Source organism: Candidozyma haemuli, assembly GCF_002926055.2.
Source record: "Candidozyma haemuli strain B11899 chromosome Unknown B_2014730914, whole genome shotgun sequence".
Taxonomy (NCBI): Eukaryota; Fungi; Ascomycota; class Pichiomycetes; order Serinales; family Metschnikowiaceae; genus Candidozyma; species Candidozyma haemuli.
The window spans coordinates 534,084-559,445 of record NW_020289902.1 but is presented as its reverse complement, the minus strand read 5'-3'; the positions used below and the strand labels follow the sequence as shown (position 1 = coordinate 559,445).

At 46.3% G+C, this 25,362-nt stretch overlaps 10 protein-coding genes across 10 annotated transcripts; 4 read left to right on the top strand and 6 right to left on the bottom strand. All coding sequences in view use genetic code 12, as the record gives it.

Moving 5' to 3' along the window:
* Window positions 1-880: 880 nt before the first annotated feature.
* On the bottom strand, window positions 881-1,486 carry CXQ85_001113 (uncharacterized protein; the record flags this gene model as incomplete). The annotated part of the gene is made up of 1 exon (XM_025484832.1): window positions 881-1,486. The coding sequence occupies one exon, from the start codon at window positions 1,484-1,486 to the stop codon at window positions 881-883; it is 606 nt and encodes a 201-aa protein (XP_025339763.1).
* Window positions 1,487-3,799: 2,313 nt separating this feature from the next.
* On the bottom strand, window positions 3,800-6,654 carry LIG4 (DNA ligase (ATP); the record flags this gene model as incomplete). Its single annotated transcript, XM_025484831.1, has 3 exons — window positions 3,800-3,915; window positions 4,348-5,531; window positions 5,558-6,654. The coding sequence occupies 3 exons, from the start codon at window positions 6,652-6,654 to the stop codon at window positions 3,800-3,802; spliced, it is 2,397 nt and encodes a 798-aa protein (XP_025339762.1).
* Window positions 6,655-9,594: 2,940 nt separating this feature from the next.
* Window positions 9,595-11,550, top strand: CXQ85_001111 (uncharacterized protein; the record flags this gene model as incomplete). The annotated part of the gene is made up of 1 exon (XM_025484830.1): window positions 9,595-11,550. One exon carries the CDS (start codon window positions 9,595-9,597, stop codon window positions 11,548-11,550), a length of 1,956 nt encoding a protein of 651 aa, XP_025339761.1.
* Window positions 11,551-11,932: 382 nt separating this feature from the next.
* Window positions 11,933-14,170, top strand: TEA1 (Tea1p; the record flags this gene model as incomplete). Its single annotated transcript, XM_025484829.1, has 1 exon — window positions 11,933-14,170. One exon carries the CDS (start codon window positions 11,933-11,935, stop codon window positions 14,168-14,170), a length of 2,238 nt encoding a protein of 745 aa, XP_025339760.1.
* Window positions 14,171-14,217: 47 nt separating this feature from the next.
* On the bottom strand, window positions 14,218-15,945 carry CXQ85_001109 (alpha-keto acid decarboxylase family protein; the record flags this gene model as incomplete). Its single annotated transcript, XM_025484828.1, has 1 exon — window positions 14,218-15,945. The coding sequence occupies one exon, from the start codon at window positions 15,943-15,945 to the stop codon at window positions 14,218-14,220; it is 1,728 nt and encodes a 575-aa protein (XP_025339759.1).
* Window positions 15,946-16,308: 363 nt separating this feature from the next.
* ALG8 (dolichyl-P-Glc:Glc1Man(9)GlcNAc(2)-PP-dolichol alpha-1,3-glucosyltransferase) lies at window positions 16,309-17,952 on the bottom strand (the record flags this gene model as incomplete). The annotated part of the gene is made up of 1 exon (XM_025484827.1): window positions 16,309-17,952. One exon carries the CDS (start codon window positions 17,950-17,952, stop codon window positions 16,309-16,311), a length of 1,644 nt encoding a protein of 547 aa, XP_025339758.1.
* A 1,859-nt stretch (window positions 17,953-19,811) lies between these two features.
* On the top strand, window positions 19,812-20,267 carry CXQ85_001107 (uncharacterized protein; the record flags this gene model as incomplete). The annotated part of the gene is made up of 1 exon (XM_025484826.1): window positions 19,812-20,267. The coding sequence occupies one exon, from the start codon at window positions 19,812-19,814 to the stop codon at window positions 20,265-20,267; it is 456 nt and encodes a 151-aa protein (XP_025339757.1).
* A 321-nt stretch (window positions 20,268-20,588) lies between these two features.
* Window positions 20,589-21,752, top strand: CXQ85_001106 (tRNA-specific adenosine deaminase; the record flags this gene model as incomplete). The annotated part of the gene is made up of 1 exon (XM_025484825.1): window positions 20,589-21,752. One exon carries the CDS (start codon window positions 20,589-20,591, stop codon window positions 21,750-21,752), a length of 1,164 nt encoding a protein of 387 aa, XP_025339756.1.
* A 194-nt stretch (window positions 21,753-21,946) lies between these two features.
* On the bottom strand, window positions 21,947-22,459 carry CXQ85_001105 (uncharacterized protein; the record flags this gene model as incomplete). Its single annotated transcript, XM_025484824.1, has 1 exon — window positions 21,947-22,459. One exon carries the CDS (start codon window positions 22,457-22,459, stop codon window positions 21,947-21,949), a length of 513 nt encoding a protein of 170 aa, XP_025339755.1.
* Window positions 22,460-23,399: 940 nt separating this feature from the next.
* On the bottom strand, window positions 23,400-25,067 carry CXQ85_001104 (uncharacterized protein; the record flags this gene model as incomplete). Its single annotated transcript, XM_025484823.1, has 1 exon — window positions 23,400-25,067. One exon carries the CDS (start codon window positions 25,065-25,067, stop codon window positions 23,400-23,402), a length of 1,668 nt encoding a protein of 555 aa, XP_025339754.1.
* Between the last annotated feature and the right edge of the window lie 295 nt (window positions 25,068-25,362).

Sequence of the window (25,362 nt, the reverse complement as noted above, 5' to 3'; positions counted from 1 at the left end):
ACCAAAAACAAGCCAAAACGGGTACTCCACCCGCCCGTCATCTTCCTTATCACAATCCACTCGTTTTCCCCTTCCCCTGTTTGTTTTCCAGCCGTTTCGGTTCCACAATGGCTTCTTCTCACATGAAACCACAGAACCAACGGTAACTCGCGAACCAGGAACGCTACGAAGAAACTAATTAGTTTGGAGGAATCAGGAGACCACGGCGAACACAACCATATGGGTTTTGTTGAGTTTGGATGGCTGGTTGTCAAAATACATGGACATCTTTGCTCTTTCTCAGTATATCCAAAACATCACCAGCCCTCCACCTTATTCTACTACATCTACAAATCCTCTTTGTATGTTTTTATCCGACCCGGCTGGCGGGTCATTCCCAGATATATATTAAAAAGTAATCTTATTTCTTGTATAGTGTAAGATGTATTATGCTCATGAAAAGAAGTAGGTATGCCCTTTTATGACGAAATCGATTCGCCAGGCACCCAAACAAAGCCTAGCTTTGTTTTCCAAAGGTTTAAAAATGCTCAATGATTGAAGGTGAATTGAAAGTGATGCTGTGGTGGCGGCCCAAGGGGGTCCAGGGGGCCAAAATCGGATGGCTGCAAAATGGATAGAAATTGGGGCATAGAAGGTCGTATGGTGGTCTTAGGAGGGTCAAAAGGGTACCAGAGGGAAGCTCTCGGCTCTGGCTATCCAGTGGTGGTGTCGGCGGCGTTGGAGGAAGTCTGTGGGGGAAGTTATGGCTGAAAGTGTGTTTCGAGAACGCTTTTTTGAGGTTTTTTGAGGATTGGCCAACGACAACTTTGCCTGCGACGCTGTGGCGTCTCCGGCGTGGAATTGAAGGGCGTACGGCCCTCGATGCTAAGGCATCTCGGGCCTAGAGGCACAGCGGATCCAAAAAATCATAATCAAAAACCACCCCATTCACAAACTCCCTCGAACTCACAATATAATTAAACTTAACCTTCTTCCCGGAACCCGCCGGGCCCCTCAGATCCCTCCTCATTGCCAGCTTCAAACTGGCTTCCTCCTCATCACTCTCCACCGACGAAACCTCATCAAAGTTCATCAGACTCCTCCCCAGCTGACACGACGAAACCAGCTCAGCGTCAGAGTCACAAGTGAAGTCAAGTTTCTTCAAGTGAGGAGTCAAACTCTCTTCAACCTCCTGAGACACTTCATCCTCATATTTGGGCCCGTAAAGCCAGGTGATATCATGAGACTTGTCCCAGTTGATCTCTGAAGGGGCCACTTCGTCTAGACCAAGTAAATCTTTGTACCAGCGGCGCCACGTGACGTTTTCAAGGCGTTTTGAGTTGGTGGAAGGGATCGTAAAGGAGATATCGTCGTATTCTGATTTGATGGCAATCAGGTTGTTTTGTCTCCAGCAAAAGTAGAGATGTGTTTCTGGAATGGGTCGTTTGGACATGTAGTCGATGTTTTCCGTGCTGCGGGGTGCTGCACGAAGGAAGCAGTCGTCCATGGGAATTTCTTGTTGAAGGTGGTGTTGTGGGAAATTTTGGAGGTTGGAAATGTGGGATTATCATGGTTTATATATACATGTGGGTTTTTTTTTTTTAGGAAAAGAACGAAATTTCAGAAGACGCACGAAGTAATGCATGTTGCTGCGGGTGCTGCTGCTTGCTGCGGCGTGTGCACACCTTGCACCTGAGGCATGTGCAGATATGTATATCCTGCACATAGAGCGGTTGCCTAGGTTGCGTTTTTTTCTAAGGCGCCCGCCAAATGCAACCCGGGGTATAAGGAGGAGTTTACGGACGCATGAGATATATGTACCTTTCGGCTTTTGCCACGGTTGCCGGAGCAACGGATCCAATCACACGCCTTGCAATTGATATTTATAGAGGCAACAATTGAATGTGAAGAGCCATAGTGGAGGGAGCTTCATTACATTGGACAATTGATTTGGGGCGGTTTAGTTGAGTTAAAAGGGGCCATGTTATGTATGTGGTGTACGGGTTTTTCTGCCATCACCCGCTTACCGCGGACTTGTTGCCGTTGGCCACTGTAACCCGGGTAGGCACGCCGGAGGTGGGTATATGCAGGTGGTGCGTCACATGAGAGACTCTCTCTCTCGCGGTCTCCTGCTGTCCCCGGAAAAACTACACTTACTAGCACGCAGCATGTCGCGCGACATGCGTCGGATGCTCCCAAGAGTTTTTCCGGGGAAACCGTTCTTGGAACCCCATCACCAGAACCGTCCCACTGAGCCTCTGAGCCTCTCCCCGTATATGCTACCTTCCCCATTTGGTTCTCTTGGAGCCTTGGCTTTAAAAAAATGACCCCAGATTAACCCAGACATCCTCGGAACAACTTTTCAAAATGTCTCCCCAAAATATCTCCCCAAAATGTCTCCCACTTAAATTTCGTAAACCCGAACGGTCTGCCCCGCCGTGCGGAGAGGTGTTCTCTTTGAATTCCCCTCGTTTTAATGGCAGAAAACCTTATCGGGTTTATCATCGCCGCTACTGGTGATGCACTCTTTTTTTTACCCCACGTTGAGTGACTCTTTGGTCACGTGACGTCACTTCTTTAGTTTATCCGAGAGCTTTTTTCTCCCCAATGCATAATGACGGCACCAAGCAGCATTTAAATGACCTGCTACGTATAACGAGACGTAGAAGTCATTTCCATTGCGATTTCCAAGCATTTGGAAGGCTTAGAAAGGTGGAATTTTAGTCATGAAAAAAGGTGGGTGTTCCATGCACGTGACCTGTTTCATGCAAAGAAGGAGGGGAAAATTGGTTCTTTTTCTTTCTTTCCGCGTCCTATATGCAGTACATTGTGGCTGGTGACTTCCCCAAAATTCTTAAAAAAAAATAATAATACCGACCACCAAATCTGGAGATAAGCCTAAAAAAAGCTAAGAATTTTTTTAAGACAAGACACAAGAGGTGGCAAAAGCAGCCGAAACGCCGAAATAGAATGTAAATTCGGTTTTTTTTTTTTCTGCATTGTCAAAATGGGGAAGGTCGATGCCAAAGAAAGAACCAATTTGCAGCCATTCCATTACGGGAAGAAAAACCCCAGAAAAACCAGGAATTCTTGAAGTTGGTCGATAACATCAAATTCTTCGTCTCTGGAGCGTCAAAAGCATCAAATTCCCATGAAAAACCCACCAAAACTGGCCCTTCCAGAGCCTTATCCAGACTTTCCATTAAACCACCACCAAATCATCCAAAAACCAACGTAAAACCACCAAAAAACCACCAACCGCCATCTCTCCCTCCTCCTCCATCTCTCTCCGTCATTTTGCCTTTCTTTCCAGCGCAGCACGTTCCGTTTCCATACAAGAAACGCCTTTTCTGTGCATCGAGGCTTAAACCAGCAAAGCCTATACTAATTCTTGTTGTCTTGTGAAGTCACGAAGGCTTCAGACGGTCAGGATCACGGTGGTTGTGTTGCTGGACGTCACGAAACGAAAACAAAGTAGATAAGTCCATTTAAGTGACGTTTAGAGCTGATCAACGAGAATAAGCATCACCATCAAAAAACGACATCACCAACAGCAACAACACCTAAAAAAGCTGTTCCGGATGATCAAGGGGGCCTTCCGCTGGCGATAAACCCGGGGGTTGCCACGTAAAGTCATTCTTTGCAGAATAAGGTTTCCATAAAAAATAGTCCTTTTTTTTCTGGATTTTAAGCTTCTCCAGAACCAGAATAGGCTTTGGCGGTCTCTAACTCCGTCAAAACATAAAAGTGACCTCCCAAAGCTGTCCCTGATTGTCCCTTCTTGTCCAAACCTTCTTTAGCTGCCTCTCTCAATGGCCTCTCAAACCTTATATGGATCTTCGTCAACGACCATTCCAGCGTCGACACAGGCATCGAGAAACGTCTCTTTAAGCAACAAAGGGATCTTCTGGCCCTCGTCGTAGGCCTGGCCAATCGCTGAACTTATGGAATTGACAGCAGAATGTAGATTTTTGGTGTTTTCGGGACGTTCGAATACCACATACTGGCACTGGCGCCAGTCGGCAACACAAGAACCGCCAAAGCGTGATACTCTTCTTTGAAGCCTCCCAACGTCCCTGGAACCCACAATGCAAAACCTAAGACCATCAAAGAGCATCCAGTGCCGTTTTTCCGGACAATTTTCACCCAAAAACACCTTCCTACACCTCTGGAAGCTGTTTTCGTGTAATTTTCCACCAACGTGAAGCTCCATCAACTCCAGAAGCAACCCATTTGGCCCCTCCCTCGTCACCAAGTAACTATCACCAAACTCGTCCACATTCCGCCTCGCCATCTCCCAAAACTGCCTATTTTCACTGCCCACAATAAAACAAGGCTCCATTGGAAGCAACCGTTCGTATCTAATACTCTCCACGGCCCAACTGCCCAGAATAATATCAAATCCCTCTCTCAACCATCTCTGGAGCCGTGGAGTGACATTGCTTCCCAAAACAACCACGGTCTTTCCATATAACTCATCTCTCTTTGGATTAAGTTCAATTTGACCTCCATGCAGCCGTATAAGATGTTTCAAGGCTTCAGCAGACATATTCTTTTGTTCATCCACGTCTCTGTAATCTGTACCAACCACCAAATGTAGCCCTTTAAAGAGATCCAGCTGTTCTTTGATTTTAAGCCTTTTCACCTTTTCATACTTTTCCACAATCAGGTTCTCTCCAGGTCTCTTTCTGTTCCTGTTGACGTCCTGATTTTTATAAATATCCAGCAGATACTTTGCTTTGAGGTCCTGGTACTCTTGGAGCGTAATACACTCATCGTAGTCTTTATCCTCTCTGACTGCTCTGCACCATAAGTTGTGTAAAGTGGACCCAGCAGCGTAGGGAGTTTCAGCAGTGACTTCAATGGACCTGGCTTTGATTTCTAGAACGATCAGATTGGCCGGGTTGATCCAGAAATCTGGTTTTTTCGTTCCAAACTTGAGAAGTGAAAGTGGAGGTTTCTGGATAGAAAAGTCCCGCCAGTAATTGACCAATTTGCTTTCGATTTGCCTGTAAACAGCGTTCAGAAACCCGTTGGCAACCATACAGAACAGTTTATAGCACCCTTCGTCGTCCACGTCTTTGAGGCCACAGATATAGGATGTCTTTACTCGTCCAATTTTACCAATAACCACCAAATCGAGGTTTTCACCGAAATTCTCCAAATACTCCGGTTTCACCTTGATCCACGTCGATTCCCGGCTGTAAACCCTATACTTTGAAAGCAACAGCTTCACCATGATCCCTTCGTTTCGCTCAGAAACGATTCTTTGCATGTTGGCCTTGATATCTGTAGGAGACTTTGCTTTCACCCATTCCAAGACCTCGAACCGGTGGGGGACTTCCCTGACGACTTTGTTAATCAAGTTCTTTCTGTAAAAAAGCGGCAATCCAGAGAGATCTCTCCCGTTTAAATGGAGTATATCAAACACTAGGAACAAGGGCCAGCTGTTGTTCCCTTCATAAACGTCAATTACGTCAAACTGTTTAAGTGCTTCTTGCACAGCCGCCGACCTGAGCGTTCCAAAAGGTAAAATCATCTCTCTATCTTTACTCCAGGCGACCATTTCCCGTCTAACACTATACTGTGCACTTTTTCGTCAAAAGCGTGGCCCAAATGCTTTGTAAGCGACCCAATATGGACGTTTTCACCGTAAACCAACGTATAATCCCTTCTTCGACGCGTGTGCCATCGAAACTTCCCGTCAACCATGTGCATCAACATTCTATCACCATCTATCTTCTCTTCAATAAGAAAAGCGTTCTCGTAGTGCTCTTTTTTGTACAATTCCATAAGCTTCGGATCCTTACCCCCCTGAAGCCCCACCGTCATCCGTTTACACAAATTCTCATAGGAAATCTCCAACTTCTGTGAACTCTGAGGCACAAACATGTACATTGGCTGAACACACAACTGGGTTGGTAGAAGTCGCTTTTCCGGGTCTGTAAGCGCCCAAAAAATCTTCTTCATGTCTTCACACACCTTAAATAAATTGTAGGCGTCCGGGTGCCACGCCTGGAAGAAAGCCCGTTCGAAAAACAGCAACATGGACTCTTTTAGGATCATCTGGAACACACACCGTATTTCAGGGATAGTTAGGCGTTCCACGAACGGTTCCAAGAGTGCTAGTTGCTCTTTAGACTGGGTTTTCGCTGCCAACTTATCCAAAGTTTCGTTCACTTCATCCACAGTTAACGTACTCTTTATAGGTTCGTTCTGGTCTCGTCTTCTCAGCATGATTCTGGCGATAATCAACGGCAAATCGCCCAATTGGCGTTGTTCGGACGCCGTAGCCAACGTGGCCTTCAGCTGGTACTGTTTCTTCCAGTTTCTGATTATCTGGTAGTCGTTCAGGCCCGGTTGGAGCTTTAGAAGCTTTATGACAAGTCTTGTAAGAGCCACATCCTTAACGTGGTACTTTCTGCCGTCCCTATTTGGAAAGATGAGTCTTACCGCCGGGTAGATGTTTTTTCCAAAGTGGGTTCGCCAGGTTTTCACGAAATCTTCGATTATCAGTGTTTTCTTTGCACTGACGGTTTCGTAGGGGCCTTTGTTTTCGTGGTTGGTGGATTCGAGTTTGAGGAAGAGGTCCAGCACGAGGAGGTCGAAGGGCGCGTTGGTGTTGAAGTTTTGGGGCTCGCTGGGGGAATCGAGGAACGAAGAGTCCACCGACATGGAGTTTGGGGGATTTGGGGGAGGTTTGGGGAGGTTTGGGGGAAGTGGAAAATTCGAAATCTGGGGTAAGTGGTGAGTGGTTGTATGCAGGACGTGGACCCCCTTGGGGGTCCACAAATAGCGATTGGGGGTAGCTATTTGAATAAAAAGTGGATGGATATGTTGGTTGAATGCTGGAGAGTGGGCTGGGTGAGTTTCGTGGAATTTGGTTGGGTATTGGGGGAGATGGCTGGGGTGTTTGTGCGGTGAGACCGTTTGCAGCCATAGTGAGACGAGGATGAGGAGTTTGGGGCGTGGAAATGCTTTTATGAAGTTAAAAATGCTTTTGTCATGATGTGGGAGTTGAAATGTGTACTTTGCTGTTTTTTTGGAGATTTTTGAGGTGTTTTGGTGGAATTGGGTGGGGGTTGTTTGAGAGCATCAGAGGTGAAAAGAGAAGGTGGTAAGAGGTTGAGATATATCTCTATAATTATGGTTCAATGATGTTGGAAACTGTTTATTTATATGACTTTTATAGAATATGGCCGTTTTTGTTGGTCAATTGAGAGAAACCAGTGAGATTGCTGGTGCTCTTTGCTCTTCTTTATAGGGTTATCTATGGAGGCTCAAAAGACGCCAGTATCTGCAAATAATTTACATAAAGAGTTTAAAAAAGCTACATTTGGCTTCTTTGTGGAGAACTTAAAAGAATAGGAGCTATTCAAGAAAACCTCTAGCCAATTTTCTGTGGTTTAATTGGATGGTTCCATAGACAACCTATAAAAGTGAACATGGTGAGGTATCCGAATCCAGAGAGACCTTTAGAGACCCAAAAAGACCCCAAACCTCTCTTCTTTAAGTACTTTCAAAGATCCAACTACCCCAGCTGCTTCGTTTTAGCCTCCCGGCGTTTTGTCTTGTGAGTGTATTCCTCCTTGGTGGAGAACAGAGGGAGATAAGGAAAGGCCACGAAAAGTGACCATTCTTTTCTGAAAAAAGGATACGACAGTTCGTGGAAGTTCACGATAGCTTCAGTTTGTCTTTCCTCTTGGTATCTCCTCGTCTGACCTTCAGATGTGCTTCCATTGGCAGACAGTACTACTGAAGTTCGAGAAAGGCTAAAGCCATCAAGGCGGGCACTAATATAGTTAGAAAGAGTGGAGTATTTATAGTGTAACCATTCAAGAACATACAAGTGAATTTTGGAAAATAAAAATGAACATAAGCAAAGCTCATACTTTACTTTAAGTTAGACTCATATAAATCAAAAACGTAAAGCGTCCACTACAGTCCAAATTATTGTCATAAACGTCATCGCCATAACTCAAACACATCAATTTTCTTGCTGAGTTTCTCATTTGACCAAACAAACCTTAAGGAAGCTTGAAGGAGAACCAGTCTTGGAGAAGCTTGAAGAGCACCAGTCAATGGATATGAACTGTGGACGTCCATAAGTAGTCTACGTGGATGCCCCAGTACTTTTCAGTAAATACAGTCAAATCGCCAAACCAGGTATTTCCTTGAATCTGAAAAATTTAAGGTTTATCAATTTCTTTGCAGTTCCACGTTCAGAGCAACAGATAGCTGTCTCTTGTAGAAGTTGCACTCCAAGTCTAGAAGTATACAGATTGAAGAACCCTAGACACCCAATAACCAATAACGAAAAGCAATTGTTAAACAACAACAAAAGATAATTTTAATAAATACTAGAAACGTTCATATACTACTCTTCAACTACAAGTCCACTCGCTTCCTGTTCTTCCTTTCCACATATCACCAGACTCACCAGTTCCCTAACAAAATCCACCATTTCCAAACCACTTAACCTATTCCCTTTTCACCTCTTTATTTTTCCCCTCCACTCTACAACTCTCCTGGACCATTTCTGGCCAACCAGACAACCTGCAAATTCCACAGCTACTCATTGGCTGGCTGCACGATAAAAGCACAAAAACCACACCCACAAAATCAGAATTCGTCAAATGGAAAAGATGGAGACGGGTTTGGGAAAAAGTGGGAGCCACTTGAATTTGAAATTTGGGAAACTGGAGATTTTATGGTGTTTACTGGACCTGAAGTTTCATTAGATATCCCTCTTTGTAGTATAACCAGAAGAAGCAACAACCCTCCAGTTTCAGCACAACCAGTGGTCCCTTCAAGTCAAAGAAATTTATCTATATTCTTCAAATCCCCTAGAAACCAAATCAACCCTTAAAACCATCAATTTCAAGTCTTCCTTACTTCTTCTATTACCTCCCATTCTCCATAGATAAGCCCATTTAAAGCCTCCATCTAACTTCACCAAACCACCAACACCTCCACCCCAAAACCGCCCAAACCGTCAATTATCACCCTCTCTACCTCTCCAAACCCCTCGTAACCTTCCCTAGTTTTCCAAACTTCCAAATCACCAACATCCATAAACCACCATCCACTCACTTCCAAAAAGCATACTTTCTACACCGCCAACCCACCAATTTTCATCCAAATTTCACCAAAATTTCACCCCCGGCCTCCCCAAACCCTCCTCTTTCACGTCATACTGTCCTTTTCCATTTTCCACCACTTCCACTGCTTCTAGCTCACCCTATCCATCCCCCACATACCTCCCCAACCTGCCCCCAATTAACCCCCAACTTCCCCCAACTTCCCCCACGTCCTCCACTCTCCTCCCCAAACCTCCCCTCCCCCCAATCCCCCAAAACCAACCCCAATTCCTGAAAACCTCAAAATCCACCTGCCATCTACTCGTGCGGCTTATAAGCGAGCCACAAGTATTGCGAAAAACATATCATCAATTTCCACCCACACTGCTCCACACCACCCACTTTTCCTGGAATCCACCAAGAACTTGCTCAAATCTCCCACAAAACCACAGAAATCTCCTCCTTCCATCCAAAACATCTCAAAATTCTCTCAAAACCATCTCACTTTTCTTAAGTGCCATCAAACCATCTCATCATGTCTTCCACGACGCCTCGAGTGCCTGAAAACGCCTCTCTGGGCAATATAGCTACTGGGAATTCAGCGTTTGGGTCGCCTACGGGCCAGCTGATCCACTCCCACCCATCGAATCCAAATTTGACGTCGGAATCTGGCGAGGGAACGTCTTCTTCTATGGCTAAACTGGACTCTCACTCCAAGTCCTATGATGGCCAGATCAATAACCTTTTGCATGGCCTGAATATCGACTATAATAAAGTCAATAAGCATCTTGTCAACCATGAGGATACGCTAAAAATGCAGGGTGGCGATGTGGCTCGGTATATGTACCAGCAGATTGAAAATGCCAGTAAAGGTGAAAATGTGGGTGACAAGAGACGAACCAGAAGCTCTTCGTTTTCGAATTTCGATGCTGAGTCTCGGAGGGAGAGCATGGCGAGCGATATCAACGTTCCTGGCGGGTTTAGACGTGAGTTTCTTATCAATCGGTCGTTGCAGAGGAACCTGAAACCGCCTAACTTCTTGACCAGCAACTTTGTGGAGTTTTTAAGCATATATGGGCACTTTGCCGGTGAAGACTTTAGTGATGAGGACGATGAGGATGAAACTGATGACGATGCAAGCTCGGCAACTTACAGTGAAGTGTTTGACGAGGAATCGTCGCTTTTGGCAGAACGTAGAATTCCTCCTCCAAGACACCGCAAGAAGAAAGCCAAGGCAGCTAAGGAAGGAACGGCTTCGCTGGCCAAAACCTTCTTTTTGGTGTTCAAAGCGTTGGTTGGTTCAGGTATTCTCTTCCTTCCAGGCGCTTTCAGCAATGGAGGTTTGCTTTTCTCGACCGTGGCCTTGTCTGGATTCGGTTTCCTTACGTTCTTGTGTTATATCGTGTTGATCCAGAGCAAACAGACGTTCAGCAGGTCGTCGTTTGGTGAGTTGGGGTACATTACGTACGGAAAACCACTCAAATACTCCATTATGGTGTCTATTATCATTACGCAGATTGGCTTCGTGGCTACGTATATTTTGTTTACCGCCGAGAACATGACGTCGTTCTTGAGCAACGTTGTCCATGTGGAAGTGAAGAAATCGACCGTGGTGGTGGCCCAATGTATCCTTTTGATCCCGTTGGTGCTTATTCGTGATTTGACCAAACTCTCCTTCACGTCGCTTATTTCGTCTACGTTTATTGTCATGGGCTTGATTATTATTTTCTACTTTTCAGGAACGAAGCTTGCTGATGAAGGGCTTGGTCCTAACATTGTCAACTTTGACTCCAAGAACTGGTCGATGATGGTGGGTGTGGCAGTGACGTCTTTTGAAGGTATAGGTCTTATTTTGCCTATCCAGTCGTCAATGGCACGTCCAGAGAAGTTCCCTTATGTGTTGGCCATCAGTATGGTTGTCATTACGACGCTTTTCGTGTCGGTGGGCATTATTGGATACACTGCGTTTGGCGACCAGGTTAGGTCTATCATAATCCTTAACTTACCGCAAGGAAACGTGTTTGTGCAGCTGATTTTGGTGCTCTACTCCATTGCGGTCTTCCTTTCCGGCCCCTTGCAGCTTTTCCCAGCCATCAAGATCGGCGAATCGGTCATTTTCAACTCTCGTCTCTTTTTGCTGGAAGAGCAAAGAAAGTCCAACAGCGACGTCGGTAGATTGTACCACACTTCAGGCAAATACAATCCACATATCAAGTGGCTCAAAAACGTCTTCAGAGCGTTTGCAGTGGTGCTCATTTCAGTCATTTCGTACCTCAACGCCGAAAACATCGAAAAGTTCGTCAGTTTCAACGGCTGCTTTGCGTGTATCCCGCTTGTCTACATCTACCCGCCCATGATCCATCTCAAGACGTTTAAAGATAAACCGCTGACGTTTAGAAACACGTTGGTCCAGACGTTTGACTGGCTGTTGATTGTCGTTGGTATAGTTGTTGTGATTTACACCACCCGTCAGATCTTGTTCCAGATTTAGGCCTTGAAAGGGCTCTTAAAGTACACCTGAAAGGACCCCTAAACAGAAATCACGACCAATCACGCTGCATTGGAAAAAAATACACTGCGATACGTGAATCATCGTGAGTCATGGGCACAAATCCACAAAATGTCATGTTTTTGGCCTCTCAGAACGCCCAAAAAAGCCAGTTCCACCAGAACGGCACCCTTCTCCGTATCATAGAAAAACCTCTCCATTTACATATCCGTATATATTTTTTTCACCCCAAGCACTGACTCTGTTGGTGGATACACGCAGCGCATCTCAAGTTTTCGTGGGGAAACAGAGTACCGAGAAAAGTCCGAAGTGAAGAGGCAGTTTATTGACTCTAAAGAGATCTTTGGATAAAAAGTCATTGTTTATGGACCCAGAGAAGAACCGTGACGCTCCCGAACTTCCCCGGCTCGCTAACCAGCCACAGCATGCTGTCAATGCACAGTCTAACCTTGACAGTGACAGCGACCTGCTTAAGCGAAAAGGCTCTCAAAAGAAAGATATGCCTCTTTCGTGCCAGAGATGCCGTTTGAGGAAAGTCAAGTGCAATTTGGAACACCCGTGCTCGAGCTGTGTGCGTTTGGGCGTTGAGTGCATCGTTTTAAGTGATATGAGGAAGAAACGGCCCAATGCCGGGTACGTTCTGACGTTAGAACGGCAGATCAAGCAGTTTACCACGTTTTTCAGTAAACTAGAGGCTCTCCCTTCGGCCCAGGAAAAACAGGCTTATTTGGATGCCCATGCCAGAGAGCTAAACCAGTGTTTGCAAGAACAAGAACAACAACTGGAAAGACCAGTTCCCAAAGAAGAAGAAGTCCCTTCAAGAGATAAGTCTGCTTCGGTGGACGCCACGCCAGCAACGAAAATCAGACCGGTTTACGGACCAACCAGTGTTTACGATAACGACCAGGATCATCGAATGCAGCCGGTTAGTGAAAAAAGAGGAACCCACGATTTGTCCCAGTTAAACCAGCTCAACAAGTCCCAGGAGATTCTCCACTGCTTAAAGCTCTTCTTCACATGGCAGTACCCAGACCACAACATGTACGTGTTCAGAGAAGCGTTTTTGATTGACTTTTTCCACCCCAAGCCTCATACCTTATACTGTTCGCCAGTGTTGGTCCTCAGCATATGTGCCTTAGGCGCCAGAATGTCAGAAGTGGACTCCATCTATAACAAGTCCATTTCCTTCTATAACGAGGCCCGCAGCCTCTTGCTCTCGTCGTTGGAGCACCCGTCCATCACGTCTGTCCAGAGTTTCCTTCTTTTGGCTTTCTACGATATCTGCAACGGAAACAACTCCACGGGCTGGATGCTTTCAGGCAACGCGATGCGTATGGGCTTCGATTTGGGGTTCCAGCTTCACCCGGAAGTGTGGTTCTTGAAGAACAGAGGCGCCTTGAAACAGCTAGATGTGGCCATCAGAAGCAGGATCTACTGGGGCTGCTACATGGCTGACCACTTTATCAGTCTTATTTTGGGCCGTCCGTCGTTGTTGAAGCTGTCGGACGCTACCATCCCGGAAACAGAGGATTTGCCGGAACTTGACTGGATCGACGAGTACAAGTATGTTCCAGATAACGTCACCAACATCTCAGATCCGCTTAAGAACATTATCAACCTTATTAATATCTCAGACAACATGCTTAACGATATTTTCACGAAATCAGACCACGATCTGGAGCACCACGACCTTGAAGGCGACGATTTGAACCTTGTGTCTCGTCTTTCCATGTTGTATGCTTATAACGACCAGATCATGAAATGGAAGCACAACTTGCCGCCAGACCTCAACTGGGACCAGGAAAGTTTGAAAAGAACCTCAGATAACCCTACAGTATCTGGCGTGCGTTACTACTACTACATTTTGGTGCTTTGTCTCAACCGTCCGTTTGTAGGCATCACCAGAAACATGCGGAACAAAAACCACCTTTCGCCAGCGGTCGTGTGCAACAACGCCATCGACGAGATCTTCTTGGCCATCCAGACGTTCCAGAAAGCCCACGGGTTGCGAAGAGCATCCATTTTCATTGTTTATTGCAGCATTTTATCGATTTCGGTGATTCTCTTAACCACCACTTCAGAACTGCTTGGTGCAGACAAAAAAGCCAAGCTTATTTACTTTCTAAACGTTCTCGTGGGCTGTTCCAAGACCTGGGCGTTGGCTGAAAAGTCCCACAAGTTGATCAGAGGCAAGCTCCAGTTGCAGTTCAGCCACGATCCAGATTTCAACCCAGATACAAGAAAGGCAAAGAAACCCAAGGTCGACAAGAAGAAGCCTCCGCAAAAGACAGTCCAGGACCAGCCCGTTAAGGTGAAAATGGAGGAATCATCGTCAGAAACCTCCTCCTTGGCTTCTTCCCACGCCCAGGACGCTTTTCCTCATCACCATCATCAGCATAACCATATAAGCAGCGTTGGACCGGTTCCTCCTCATTTCCCAGAACCAGAACCCAGTTCTGAAGATCTTGATTTCCCTCCTTTGGACGAGGCCAATGTGGAGTTCTTTGGGCCTCCAGTGCTTATGACATCGGATCTTTTTAACGAAGACTGGGAAGCGCTTTTCCCGGACTCCATTTTCAGCTCCAGAACACACGACCTGTAACACTACAAAAAGGATATTAGAAACTGTTTATTTCATGCAATGTAGGTTCAACCGGCGTTGGCCTGGCTGGCAAAGAGGGCCTGCTTCTTGAGGTTATCTGGAGCGTCCTTGCTGTCGATGATAAGTTCAATGAGTCTGATTTTATCGTTTTTGGCGAACGCTTCGTCTTTGAAGAGCTTATCGAGATCAGACGCATTGTCCACAGTCAAGGCCTCGTAGTTCTGGGCGCCAAACGCTGGCAAGAGCAATTTATAGTTCCAGGGCTGGATATTGTTGTAGTCGGCCTCTGGACCGTTGATGTACTTTTCAATGGTGAAGCCAGAGTTGTTCAAAACAAAGATATATGGCGTCAAGCCGTTTCTCACCATGGCAGACAACTCCTGGACGGTCAATTGCAAAGAACCATCGCCAACAAAGAGAATCACTCTCCTGGAAGGATCGAGCTCGTGAGCTGCAGTGGCCGCACCAAACGTAGAACCAACAGAGTATCCAATAGAGCCCCAAAGAACCTGGGAAATGCCCAATGTGCCCCTAGGGTACTTTGTCTGGATGATACCAAACGAGGAAGTACCGGTATCGGTAATAACAATGTCATCAGGCTGCAAAAAGTCAGAAAGACGGTGCCACAACCAGCTCTGTGTGATTTCCTTGCCTTCAATGTTCTCGATAGGCTCAAACGGATGCTTGGTGATACCCGTAGGCTTGTAGTTGGCAGTGGCCTCCTTCAATTTGGGCAGGTCGATGAGCTTATTAAGAACCTCCTTCATTGCGACATTAGGGAAGTAGGCGTTTCTGATCTTGGTGTGGTCTGAATGGAACTCAACGGTGTTCTTATTAAGGGCGTACGAGAAAGCACCAGTGTTGAAGTCACTGAGAATAGCACCAATGGAAAGCACGAGGTCAGATTCTTCAACTGAGGCCTTGACGTCTTCATACGATAAAGATCCAACGTAAACGCCAGTAAAACGGTCGCCGTCTTCGTTAATGTGCTTTGTACCTTTAGCCATTGGAGAAGTAGCGTACTTGAAGTTTGTCACGTCAATCAACTTGGCAGCTTCAGCACTGGCATTGTGTCTGGCGCAACAAGCATCAACGATAACAACAGGGTTCTTTGCCTTGCTGATCAAGTCCAAAATAATCTCCAAAACCTCCTCTTGCGCCTCAGGGTCGTTCTTGGCGATGCTCACGTCAATTGGGGTATCCAAACGCTCCGCAGGCACTTTAACCTCGACCATATTGGCTGGGAAAGCCAAGTAGCCTGGTTTCTGTCCGATGTAAGCTTCTCTGATCACTCTATCGACAACTTCAGCAGCGTGAGCTGGATCGTCAAGGATCCCGTGTGTCACAGAAACGTTCTCTGAGATTCTGGAAAACACATTAAAGTCACCGTTACCCAAAGTGTGGTGCAACAACAATTGCTTACGCTGAGAGTCAAGCGATGGAATACCAACAATATGGATCATACCCACATGTTCAGCGAACGAGCCAGCAACACCGTTGATGGCACTAAGCTCTCCCACACCGAAAGTCGTCACAAGAGCACCAAAACCGAGTCCTTCGCCTTTGGCGTTACCTCTCACTCTGGAGTAACCGTCAGTAGCATAAGCACCGTTCAACTCATTAACGTTACCACGCCATGTCAAGTCGTCAACGTCGTCAATCTTATCGAGAAGCGTCAAGTTGAAGTCACCAGGAACACCAAAGATGGATTTCAAGCCAAATGGCTCCTGGTGAAGTCTCTTAAAAAGGTATGTACCGAGGGAAATAGTAGACATTGTTCTTTTTTTTTTTTTGTTAATTCAAACAAAAGCAAATGCTCCCATTATAAATGATTCCCTCTTGCTCGGTTAGCCCCCTAGTTTAAACTTTGGAACCATGAGCAATTGCTTTTAGCAACCGAAGCAATGCATAGTCCGCAGGAACATCGGCAAGTCACGGTAACACACGGTTATTCGGAATTCCCGGGATGTGGGCCGTGCCACAATCTCGAGAACGAGGCGGGAAGGTGGTTTTGCCAAGGCTATACCCGCTAAAACTGGTATTTGTGTCAAAATAGATATTCTCCAATTCATGCACTAGGTTTTTCCGGATCGTGTCAAAGGCCGGTTATATGCCGTTCGTGCAGCTCAGACACCACCTTAACTAAGAGGATCCCATATCGTTTCGTCAACGAAATATAACCAATTGAAGGTGTTCCAGGAGCTAATAACGCCAAAGCCGCAGTAGACGCTGTAGATCATGAGTTTCAAGAATTCAAGCTGGCGAAGAATCTCGAACTTATGCTGGAAAAGGTCAATCATGCTCGTGAAGAAAACCACCGGTAAAAGACCTAATATATAAAGGTTGCTGACTCTTTCAAGCATAAAGCCTGACTGCTCAGCCAAATGGGAAGGCACACGAACAACTTTTCTAAAGTGGAAGTAGAAAATAATGTACCAAAGAAGCGTAAACACAACCTTAATAATCCACTCTTCGCTGGTAAAGATAAGCGGGAACAAAGACACGTAGCCGCACGAGGCAAGAAGGTTGAAGCTGCTCAAAAGCCTCTTGTCTCTGGTGACAAGGAAGGAAATCGGGAAAATGATGATCAACACGGCCTTTTCATGAACATGCCAGCCAAAGAGGAACGAAGCGTATCCACACAACGTCAAGGCGCCGATAAACCGTTCAAACGTAGGTTGAAGGAAGAGTGGGATTAGCGCCATGAACTGGTAGAAGAGCGTAAGCAAGAAGGTGAGTTGTGGGGTGATGGTAGGTAACACGAGGAACTCAATTTCACCAACAATGCCTCTTGTAGACGACAGGAGCAACTTTTTGTTATCCAAAAGGGAAGGTTCAAATTGAAGAACTCTCTGGAGAGGCAATCTCGAAAGCGGAACCCTCTTATAGATCTGAATAAGCACTCTATCGAGAAAAGAGTACAATGCCCAAACGTTTGGAGCCCAGTACGCGTGTGTAAGGCCTCTGCTAAACGGAAAGAGTCTTTCCACCATTTCTGGAATAACATGGTAGTAGATGAACGGTCCAAAAGCGACGGTAAACACGCCAATCACCACAGAACCCAACTTGAAAAGGTTCTTCCACCTCACAAGACGCACAGCGTTATTAGCAAAGCTCTTTCTCCTGTCGTAGCTTAAATTAAGACAATAAGCACGAAGCAAGTACACAAACACCGCCGGCGCCAAGTACAAGTAGATATGTTTAAAGCAAAGAAGCACGCTAAACCAAAAGCCACACCACAAGTACTTTTCCAACCTGGCGCAATTGATCATAAGCACCAAAAAGCCATAAAGAATGCCATTATACTGGAAATGGATATGGTCAATTATCAATAGGCCAGGCGAAAGCACAAGACTCAGAGCCACCACGTACGCCCTAGTCGCTTCCTGGTTCGACCTGGCACTCTTCACGTACCATTGCAAAGCCAAAAACAACACCACCTCAGAAGAAACCACCGAAAGCCGCTGGAAGAACACCGTCGGAAGACTATACAAGCCCTTCTCCACGATGGAAAGGCACCCGTCGTCCCTGACAAACCGAGGCACCAAGTACAGCAACACACACTCATAGTAAGCAAAGAAAGGCGGATAATCCAACGTCCACTGCGACGTTTTCTCCAAGTACCACTGGGCCACGGGAAGGTTATGTGTGATGGCTAGCCAGTTGCGGTGGACATCAAAGTCTGTAGAATGGTAGCCTATGGAGAGGAGGGCTTTGAGGGCCAACGAGACACACCATATGTTGAGAAGGGAGTACTGTTTAGTACGTTCAGGCAGGGGCATGGCAGGCAGGGAATTGGGAGTTGGTGGATGGGGAGATTTGGATGGGTAGATGGAAAATGGATGTTTCGCACTGGAAAGTGCCATTTGGGAGTGGGTTGGGGGTTGGTTGGGGGAAGGTGGAGGGTTTTGGGGGTTGTTTGGGGGCAATTGAGGGAGGTCGTGGGGGAAGTAGTGGGGGATGTATTCTTGGTGATATTTGGGGTGGTTTGGTGGAGTTGGCTGGGGAAGTTGATGGAAATGGTGGATGATGGAAATGGCTGCGAAATGAGGAAGGTGAGTGGAAGTGTGGAAGACAAGACAAGGTAGTGGGAGGAGGGAAGAACGTGGGAAGAGGTGTTTTGGGGGAAATAATTGAGTTGTTTTAGGTGACTTGGTGGTTTCGAAGGGGGATGGTTTTTGAGTGGATCTGGTGGTGCTGTGGAAGGTATGGGAGTTCTGAAGGTGACAAGATAAAGAAGTGGAAAGGATGGGTCTTTTTTTTTTTTTTCTTTTTTGTGCTTTATGGTTTATGACTGGAATTTGTTAATTTACTGACTTTGAAGCGAAGAAAGGGTAATATGGTGGTTTTGGTTGGTGGTGGACTGGTACGTTTGGGGTGGTTGAGGGAGGAACTTAAGATATGGTATTACATGCCATTGAGGGCTTGAAGAAGTACCACTACATGCCATTGAGTGACTAAAAGATGATTTTTGGTATTTTCTGTTGATTTGTGGTTACTGATTTGTGGTTTTGAGTTATGAATTTATAAGAAAGGGAATTAGGGACGAGAGGTGGATTGACTGGAGGTTTCCTAAGGTAAGAGGAGATTGTAAAAATGTGATTACATAATAGCATGGGATTTGGCAGCAGGAGAACTAAAAGAGACCTTAATACCCCTTTAAGTACTCAATTGCTTGATTTATCTTACAGAAGTACATATATATGTGTGAGTAGAGTCACTGGTGAGACACTTCCATCCAGTTACCATCCACTTCACCGTCACGACTAACCTGAAGCATCTGGTACCCCTTGATGTCAATTCAGTTAATTTTCAAAGCCTCCCAAAGAAAGAAAGTATACACACTTGAGGCCCTTTTCTTCAATTAGGGTACTGTCGTAGCACCATTATTCCATATAACCAGAGCACCTACTCCCATCCATATCCTCTAGCTAGTCACTTAAAATGACCTCTGTTCAAGAAAAGACCTGCAAAACCAGCTTACTAACCTCACATCGTCCGTATATCCCACTTCAGACGTCCAAAAGATACCTCCATTGACTTCCTCTACTGTCTACTCCACTACACTTCCTCAGTCCACCAAACCACCACCCAATCCACCCAAAATGATCCAAACTTCTGTCTAAAACCACCAATTGCGTTCCTTAAGCCAAGATGAAACGAATTAACCCCCTCCCCTTTCCTTCCAATTCCTTGTCTCCTTCCACCGCCACCTTCTATTCCCACTTGGCTGCGAAATCCACTTTCCAGCCCTCCAAAACCGCCAAACTGCCACCCAATTCCTCCATCTTTTCACCACCGCCTTCTCTTCCAACCACCTTCTTCCCATTCCCAAAAAAAGCCCGATCCCAAAAATCCATTTTTTAACTTTTCGTGTATACACCTTTTCACACTATCATACAATTGTACAGGGAAACTGAGAACCACCAACACTTAACCTTCTTTGGCCAGTAATAAAAACCAAAGGCAAACAATTCAAGAATAAAAGAAAGACAACTACAAAAACCGTACATTCCCAATTTACAGTATATAAAGCGTGAAAATCCACTTTTACATTCCACAAACCACCTTCCTGATCTGATCCATCTAAACATCCCTTACTCAAATCCCTTATCTAAATCCCTTCAAATATCCAATTTCCATGTTCGGCAAAGACTACTCGGCACTCGAAGAAATCAAACAGGTGATTGCTCCTGAACAGTTGGAAATCTTGAAAAACCAGTTGGAGTCAGAAGACCCACAGACCCCAGAGTCCCAGTTCAACTACGCCTGGGGGCTTCTCAAGACAGAAAGCTCCAGAAAGCAAAAACAGGGCATGGACATTTTGACCGTGCTCTACAGAGACGTGCCACGTATGAGAAGAGAGTCGTTATACTACTTGGCGTTGGGCAGTGTCAAGGTAGGAGAGTACTCCAATGCTAGACGGTATGCGGAGACGCTTTTGGAGAAGGAGCCCGAGAATACGCAGTTTAAGGCGTTGAAAAAGGCCATTGATGAAAGGGTTACGGAGGATGGGCTTATTGGGCTTGGAGTTGCTGGCGGTGTATTGGCTGTGGGGCTTGGGATTATGGGTGCTGTGCTTAGGAAGAAGAGGTAGACCCGTTGAGGACCAGACAGCCGTAGGCTGGATGGGACTCGACAGACCAGGCAGCCCTTAGGCTGGCTGGTTGTCAACGGGTCTCAATGGACTAGGCAGACCAGGCAGACCAAGCAGACAGGCAGCCCTCAGGCTGGCTGGGTCTTTACCAGCAAAAGCTTACTGTCTGACCTTACGACATTCCACTGGATTTTAATGAATTTTATTGATAACACCTGGAGTTGGACTTGGTTTCTGGACACTCTCCAGAATCCAAACCACCCAACTAACCAACTACTTCCCTAACTTCTGCTTCTCTATACTACTTCTCCACCTCTTCTCATGTTGGGTGCGAAAAGTATCACCATTCAAGTGTACCCCAGATTCTTCCAGTTGATGGACCAAAAGTCCCGTTTAGGGAACAAAATAGCTGCTGCCGTGACCAGCACGTTCAATTCCACCCCTAGCAAAGCTGGAAAACCGAAAACCCGTGACAATGGCGTCGCAGAATGGACAGTTCTAGCTGGTCTAGTAACTATAGATGAGGAAGACAAGGTTGATGTTTTGACGTTAGCCACTGGCGTCAAGGCGTTGCCTGACGAAATACGAACCTACTCCAACGGCTGGATGGTTCACGATATGCATGCAGAGATTCTCTGCCTCAGGATGTTCAACTATATGGTGCTTGAAGAGGTGGTGAAAAATAGAGAAGGAAGCGGTACTGGCTTTTTGGAGGCCAGGGATGGAAAGCTACAGCTTAAAGAAGGCCTTAGAATTGCATTGTATGTGTCTGAACCGCCTTGTGGTGATGCTTCAATGGGATATGTTGCACAAGGCCGTGAAGCTTGGGATGAGCCTTTGGCGAAGAAACAAAAGGTGGAGAGCCTGGGAACGTTCCATAGAGGCAGGGAAAGCTTCGATACGCTTGGAGTGGTGAGAACAAAACCGGGAAGAGCCGATAGCAGGGTCACTTTATCCAAATCGTGCTCAGATAAGCTATGTCTACGACAAGAGCTAGGGGTACTTAATCTGGTGACGTCTTTGTTTGTGGAACCTGTTTACCTTGATTATATTGTTTTGGGGGAGGATAAATTTGAACAGGGGGACTTTGAGCGTTGTTTTGGCAGAATCCAGCCGGATAAGGGAAGGTTTATTGAACCGTTGGTTTATACGGAAGATTCGTATGGTTTCCATAAACGTGACGATGCTGTTCCGTCGCCAGTGAGTCTTGTGAGCTGTCCGCCTTTGAAGGTGACCCAGGTGCTTTCAAACGGGGCTAAAAACGGTGGTTTCATCAAAAATAAACCTCCAAAACCGTCTGGGTCGAGTATTATTTGCAACCAACGGTTAATTGAAAAAGCCAGGCCGCTTCTCAACACCTACCAAGGGCTTAGAACGTACCTGGACGTTAAGGAACTCAATTCTGATCGGCAGGCTCTTAAAGCAGCTCTCCATGGCGTTCTTGGCAACTGGACGCCCACTACGCCAGACGACTTTGCTCTCTAAATGCATGCACTATATACCCGTTAACGTTGCCGGTGGTGTCTAAGGGCGAGGAGCCCGAGGCGGCTTTTTCTGCTGCAGCTTCAGTTGCTTAAAGCACACTGAGTCCTCCGTTGCTTATGGCAGCTGGCCTGCTGGCCTACTGGCTTCCGCCAGAACCTGTCGCCAGAACCTGCCAGCCTTCGGCTGCCAGCTTCTTAATCACTATCCGAAGGCGTAGCCTCACCCTCGTCATCATCCTCCTCCACAATCTCCTCCGTCAATGACCCATACTCAGCACTCTCCAAAAGACTCCTCAACTTGTCATTCTCCCGCACATAATTCACCGGCTTCAACCCGTGGCGGTCCACTATCTTGGCGTCTGAGCCAGCATCAACTAAGTTGTCAATAATAAAGTACCCGTACTCGGGCTCGTCTCCAGCAAACTTCACCGCAAGGTGCAACGGCGTGTCTCCATCCCGGTTCAATGGATCAATTTCCACGCCTTCCACGTCCAAAACCGCATCTATAAACTCCCAGTTGCCAAGCAGCGTCGCAAGATGCAAAGGCGAGTTGTTGGTGATCATCTCTTTGGTGGAGTTGACCAAATGCGCCAACTTTTCAGAATCCACCTCTTCCTTGATGGTGTTGAAAAGCTCCACGTTGTTTCTTCTAGCACATTCCAAGAGCTGCTCGGCGTAGCTGGCTCCTTCGCTGTTGTCCTGAGTCATTTGTTTTTTGTTTTTTGTTGGGCAGCGAATGGACAAGTGTAGAAGTAGGTTAAGGCTTGGAGAGACCGGTTTGAGCTAGCCGAGGTGACAAGTGGTGTGGTGTCTGGGTGTAGGGCAGTATCACTCCAGGCTGAGTCGGAAAGGGTAGTCGATGGAGCCAGGGAGACTGATTTGGAGGTGTTTAAAGGCTGTTTCGGGGTAAACTGGGCTGCCTGAATGTGGATATATGGTTTGTTTTTGGAGAGTTGGGCTGGTGGTGGAGTTGGCGGAGGGTGGCTGGAGTGGATGGATTGCGAATGGCTGCAAAATCCAGGTGGATGTGGAAATGGTGGGTGGAGGGAGGGAAGAGAAAGAAATGGGGTGTTTTGGATGGGTTTATTGGAGCTGGAGGGATGGGAAGATGGTGGGTTGAGGCTGGGTTTTCCGGTGGTTTGGTGCTGGTGTGGGTTTGTGGAAGATTGTTCCAGTGAGCAATGAAGGGTGCATCTAGGTGAATTGGATTTCCAGAGGGAAGTTGATAATGAGAGTTTTCAAAGAAGAAGAAGAAGGAGAGAAGACCTAAATGCCTTCGTTCTCTGTCACTGTTTTGCTGGAAGTGAAGAAGTCGCTGCTTGCTGTGGACTCAATGGATGGTATGAGCAATGAATGCCTGAAGACAGTTTTACCTATTCCACAATGATGAACCAAACGAACCTTTACTGAAACCTGAAAGAGGACTTGCTTTTTTTTTTGACTTCTTTTCTACACTTCCCACTGCTTTGTTGCTACTTCGTCCACTGGCTTCTTCCTGGTAGATAGCTTGAGCCTAAACCATCCTCAGAAACACCATCAACACTTTCGTCACCAAACTATCAAATCCAACCTTCTGGTCTGATCCTTTTTTTTTTTTTTCTGACTACTCCTTGTCCTACACCCCTCCACATTCATCATTTCATTATATCTACTCCATGGCGGTGATCTTCTCATAAAGATGCCTCGTCTTCCTTCTGATGGCCTTGCCAAACACGATAAACACCAAAAAGCTACCGTTGATCACCACAGAAAGCATAAACATCAACCACGTCGTGGTAGCCAATCCACACCGATCAAGCCACGGCTGGATAGCAAACGTGAACCCACATCCAATCATGTTTCTAAGGAAAAGAATAAACACAAGACTCTCTGAAGCTGCTTCAGTGTAACAGTCAATGGCATAAGTCAAGCAAATGGGGCCAGCAGCAGCCATAGCAAAACCAAGGAACCCTTGGCCAACTATAACCGAAACAGCCCATGCTTCACCGTTCAATGGCGCCATGCAATATGCTAAAAGGCCTCCAGCGTTAAACAAAGTAGGCCCAATCATGGCCCAGAGTCTGAACTCAGGTTCGAGAATACCGTTGTTTTTATGGGCCAACTTGACGGTAAGCCAATCCACAAACGGTCCACCATAAACCATTCCCACAAGACTTCCACCTAAAGCAGCTAGGTTGGTCAAACCGGTAGAAGAAGTGGAAAAGCCATAGTAGGTGGTATAAAGCTCGGATTGGGTGGTGGTAAGTAAAGAAAGCCACATCATCTGGGCTCCATAGACGATCCCCAGCCAGAACACAGCTGGGAAACATGCAGTGTAAATGGGTTTGGTGAAGATCTTCCAGAACGGTCTTTTATCGTTATATTCAAGCTCCAAAAGCTGCATTCGCTTGATATACGACCTTTTGACTGTCAGAGGGTCTGAATACAGATCGGCTTCGCCTGTTGGTTCCTGGCTGATAATATGATGAGCTTTACCAGACCCAGAATGCTCTGGACTCATGCCAGTCTCTCTAGACTTGATCTGGTGCAAGATCTCCCTTTCTGTCTCCTTTTCGTCCCTAACAAAAGACGTATCTTCCATCAAAAACAACTGCACCACGAAAAGCACACAGAGAATAATCACCTGGAGCTTAAATGCCCATTGCCAGTTGGGCAAGTAGGCAGCCACCACAGGCCCAATGTAACTGCCAAAATAAATAGCAAAAACAAGCCACGAAAGTTTACTGGCTCTTTCGTGGACGAAAAACACATCTGTGGATGAAATCTCCACCAACGAGTTGGTTGGAGCCGCTGCAAAGCCACATATCGACATCAGCGCCATAATATAGTCCACAGAGTCAGCATGAATAGCCATAGCGTTACCAACAACCGCCAACGCTGTACAAAACAAGTATATCACTCTTCTGCCCACCTTCATCGCTGTTGGCTGCAAAACCACACACCCAACGCCCAAAAACAAAAAATTAAGCGCCTGGCAAACGTTAAGCCTACTAGCAGTAACGCCAAAGTCCTCCTGCCATTCCCCCCAGTATGGACCTCCCCAGTTGACGGTAATCGCCAAAAACACACTCCAAACCCATAGTAGCACAAACTGCAAGTTCTTCTTCCGTTTCGACCAGCGCAACGGATCGTTTACGTCCTCCAGCGGCTGTGGTTGAAGAATAATATTCTGATCACCATCCTGAACTTTTTGAACGTTTAAAGTGCCAGCCAAGTCCAAAAGGTGAACTGTTCCAGGCACATTTTCAAACGAAGAAGCCTGGGGACCTCGCGAGTCCAGCGACTCTCTGTCGTTATCCTTATCGAAATCAGACATTCTACAGAAGGAAAAGAGGAGGTTTTGATGGTGGTTTTATACGAAAATCTATGTGGTTTGGGCCAGTTGAGAGGGTTCATTGTGGGGGACAAATGCTTATCGCATCGGCTCCAGGTTCCCCAATGGGCATGCCGCTAAGGGCTAGAGGGGGGAAGTGGAGGGAGAAGGAGTGGAAGTTTGGGGAAGTTATGGGTACCGTTGTGATCAGACGGACGAGGCGAGTACGGTGGTGTTTTTAGTTTTTTAAAAAGATGCATTTTTTGTTGTTTTGGTGGACCTTTGGCGTCTGCAAGGG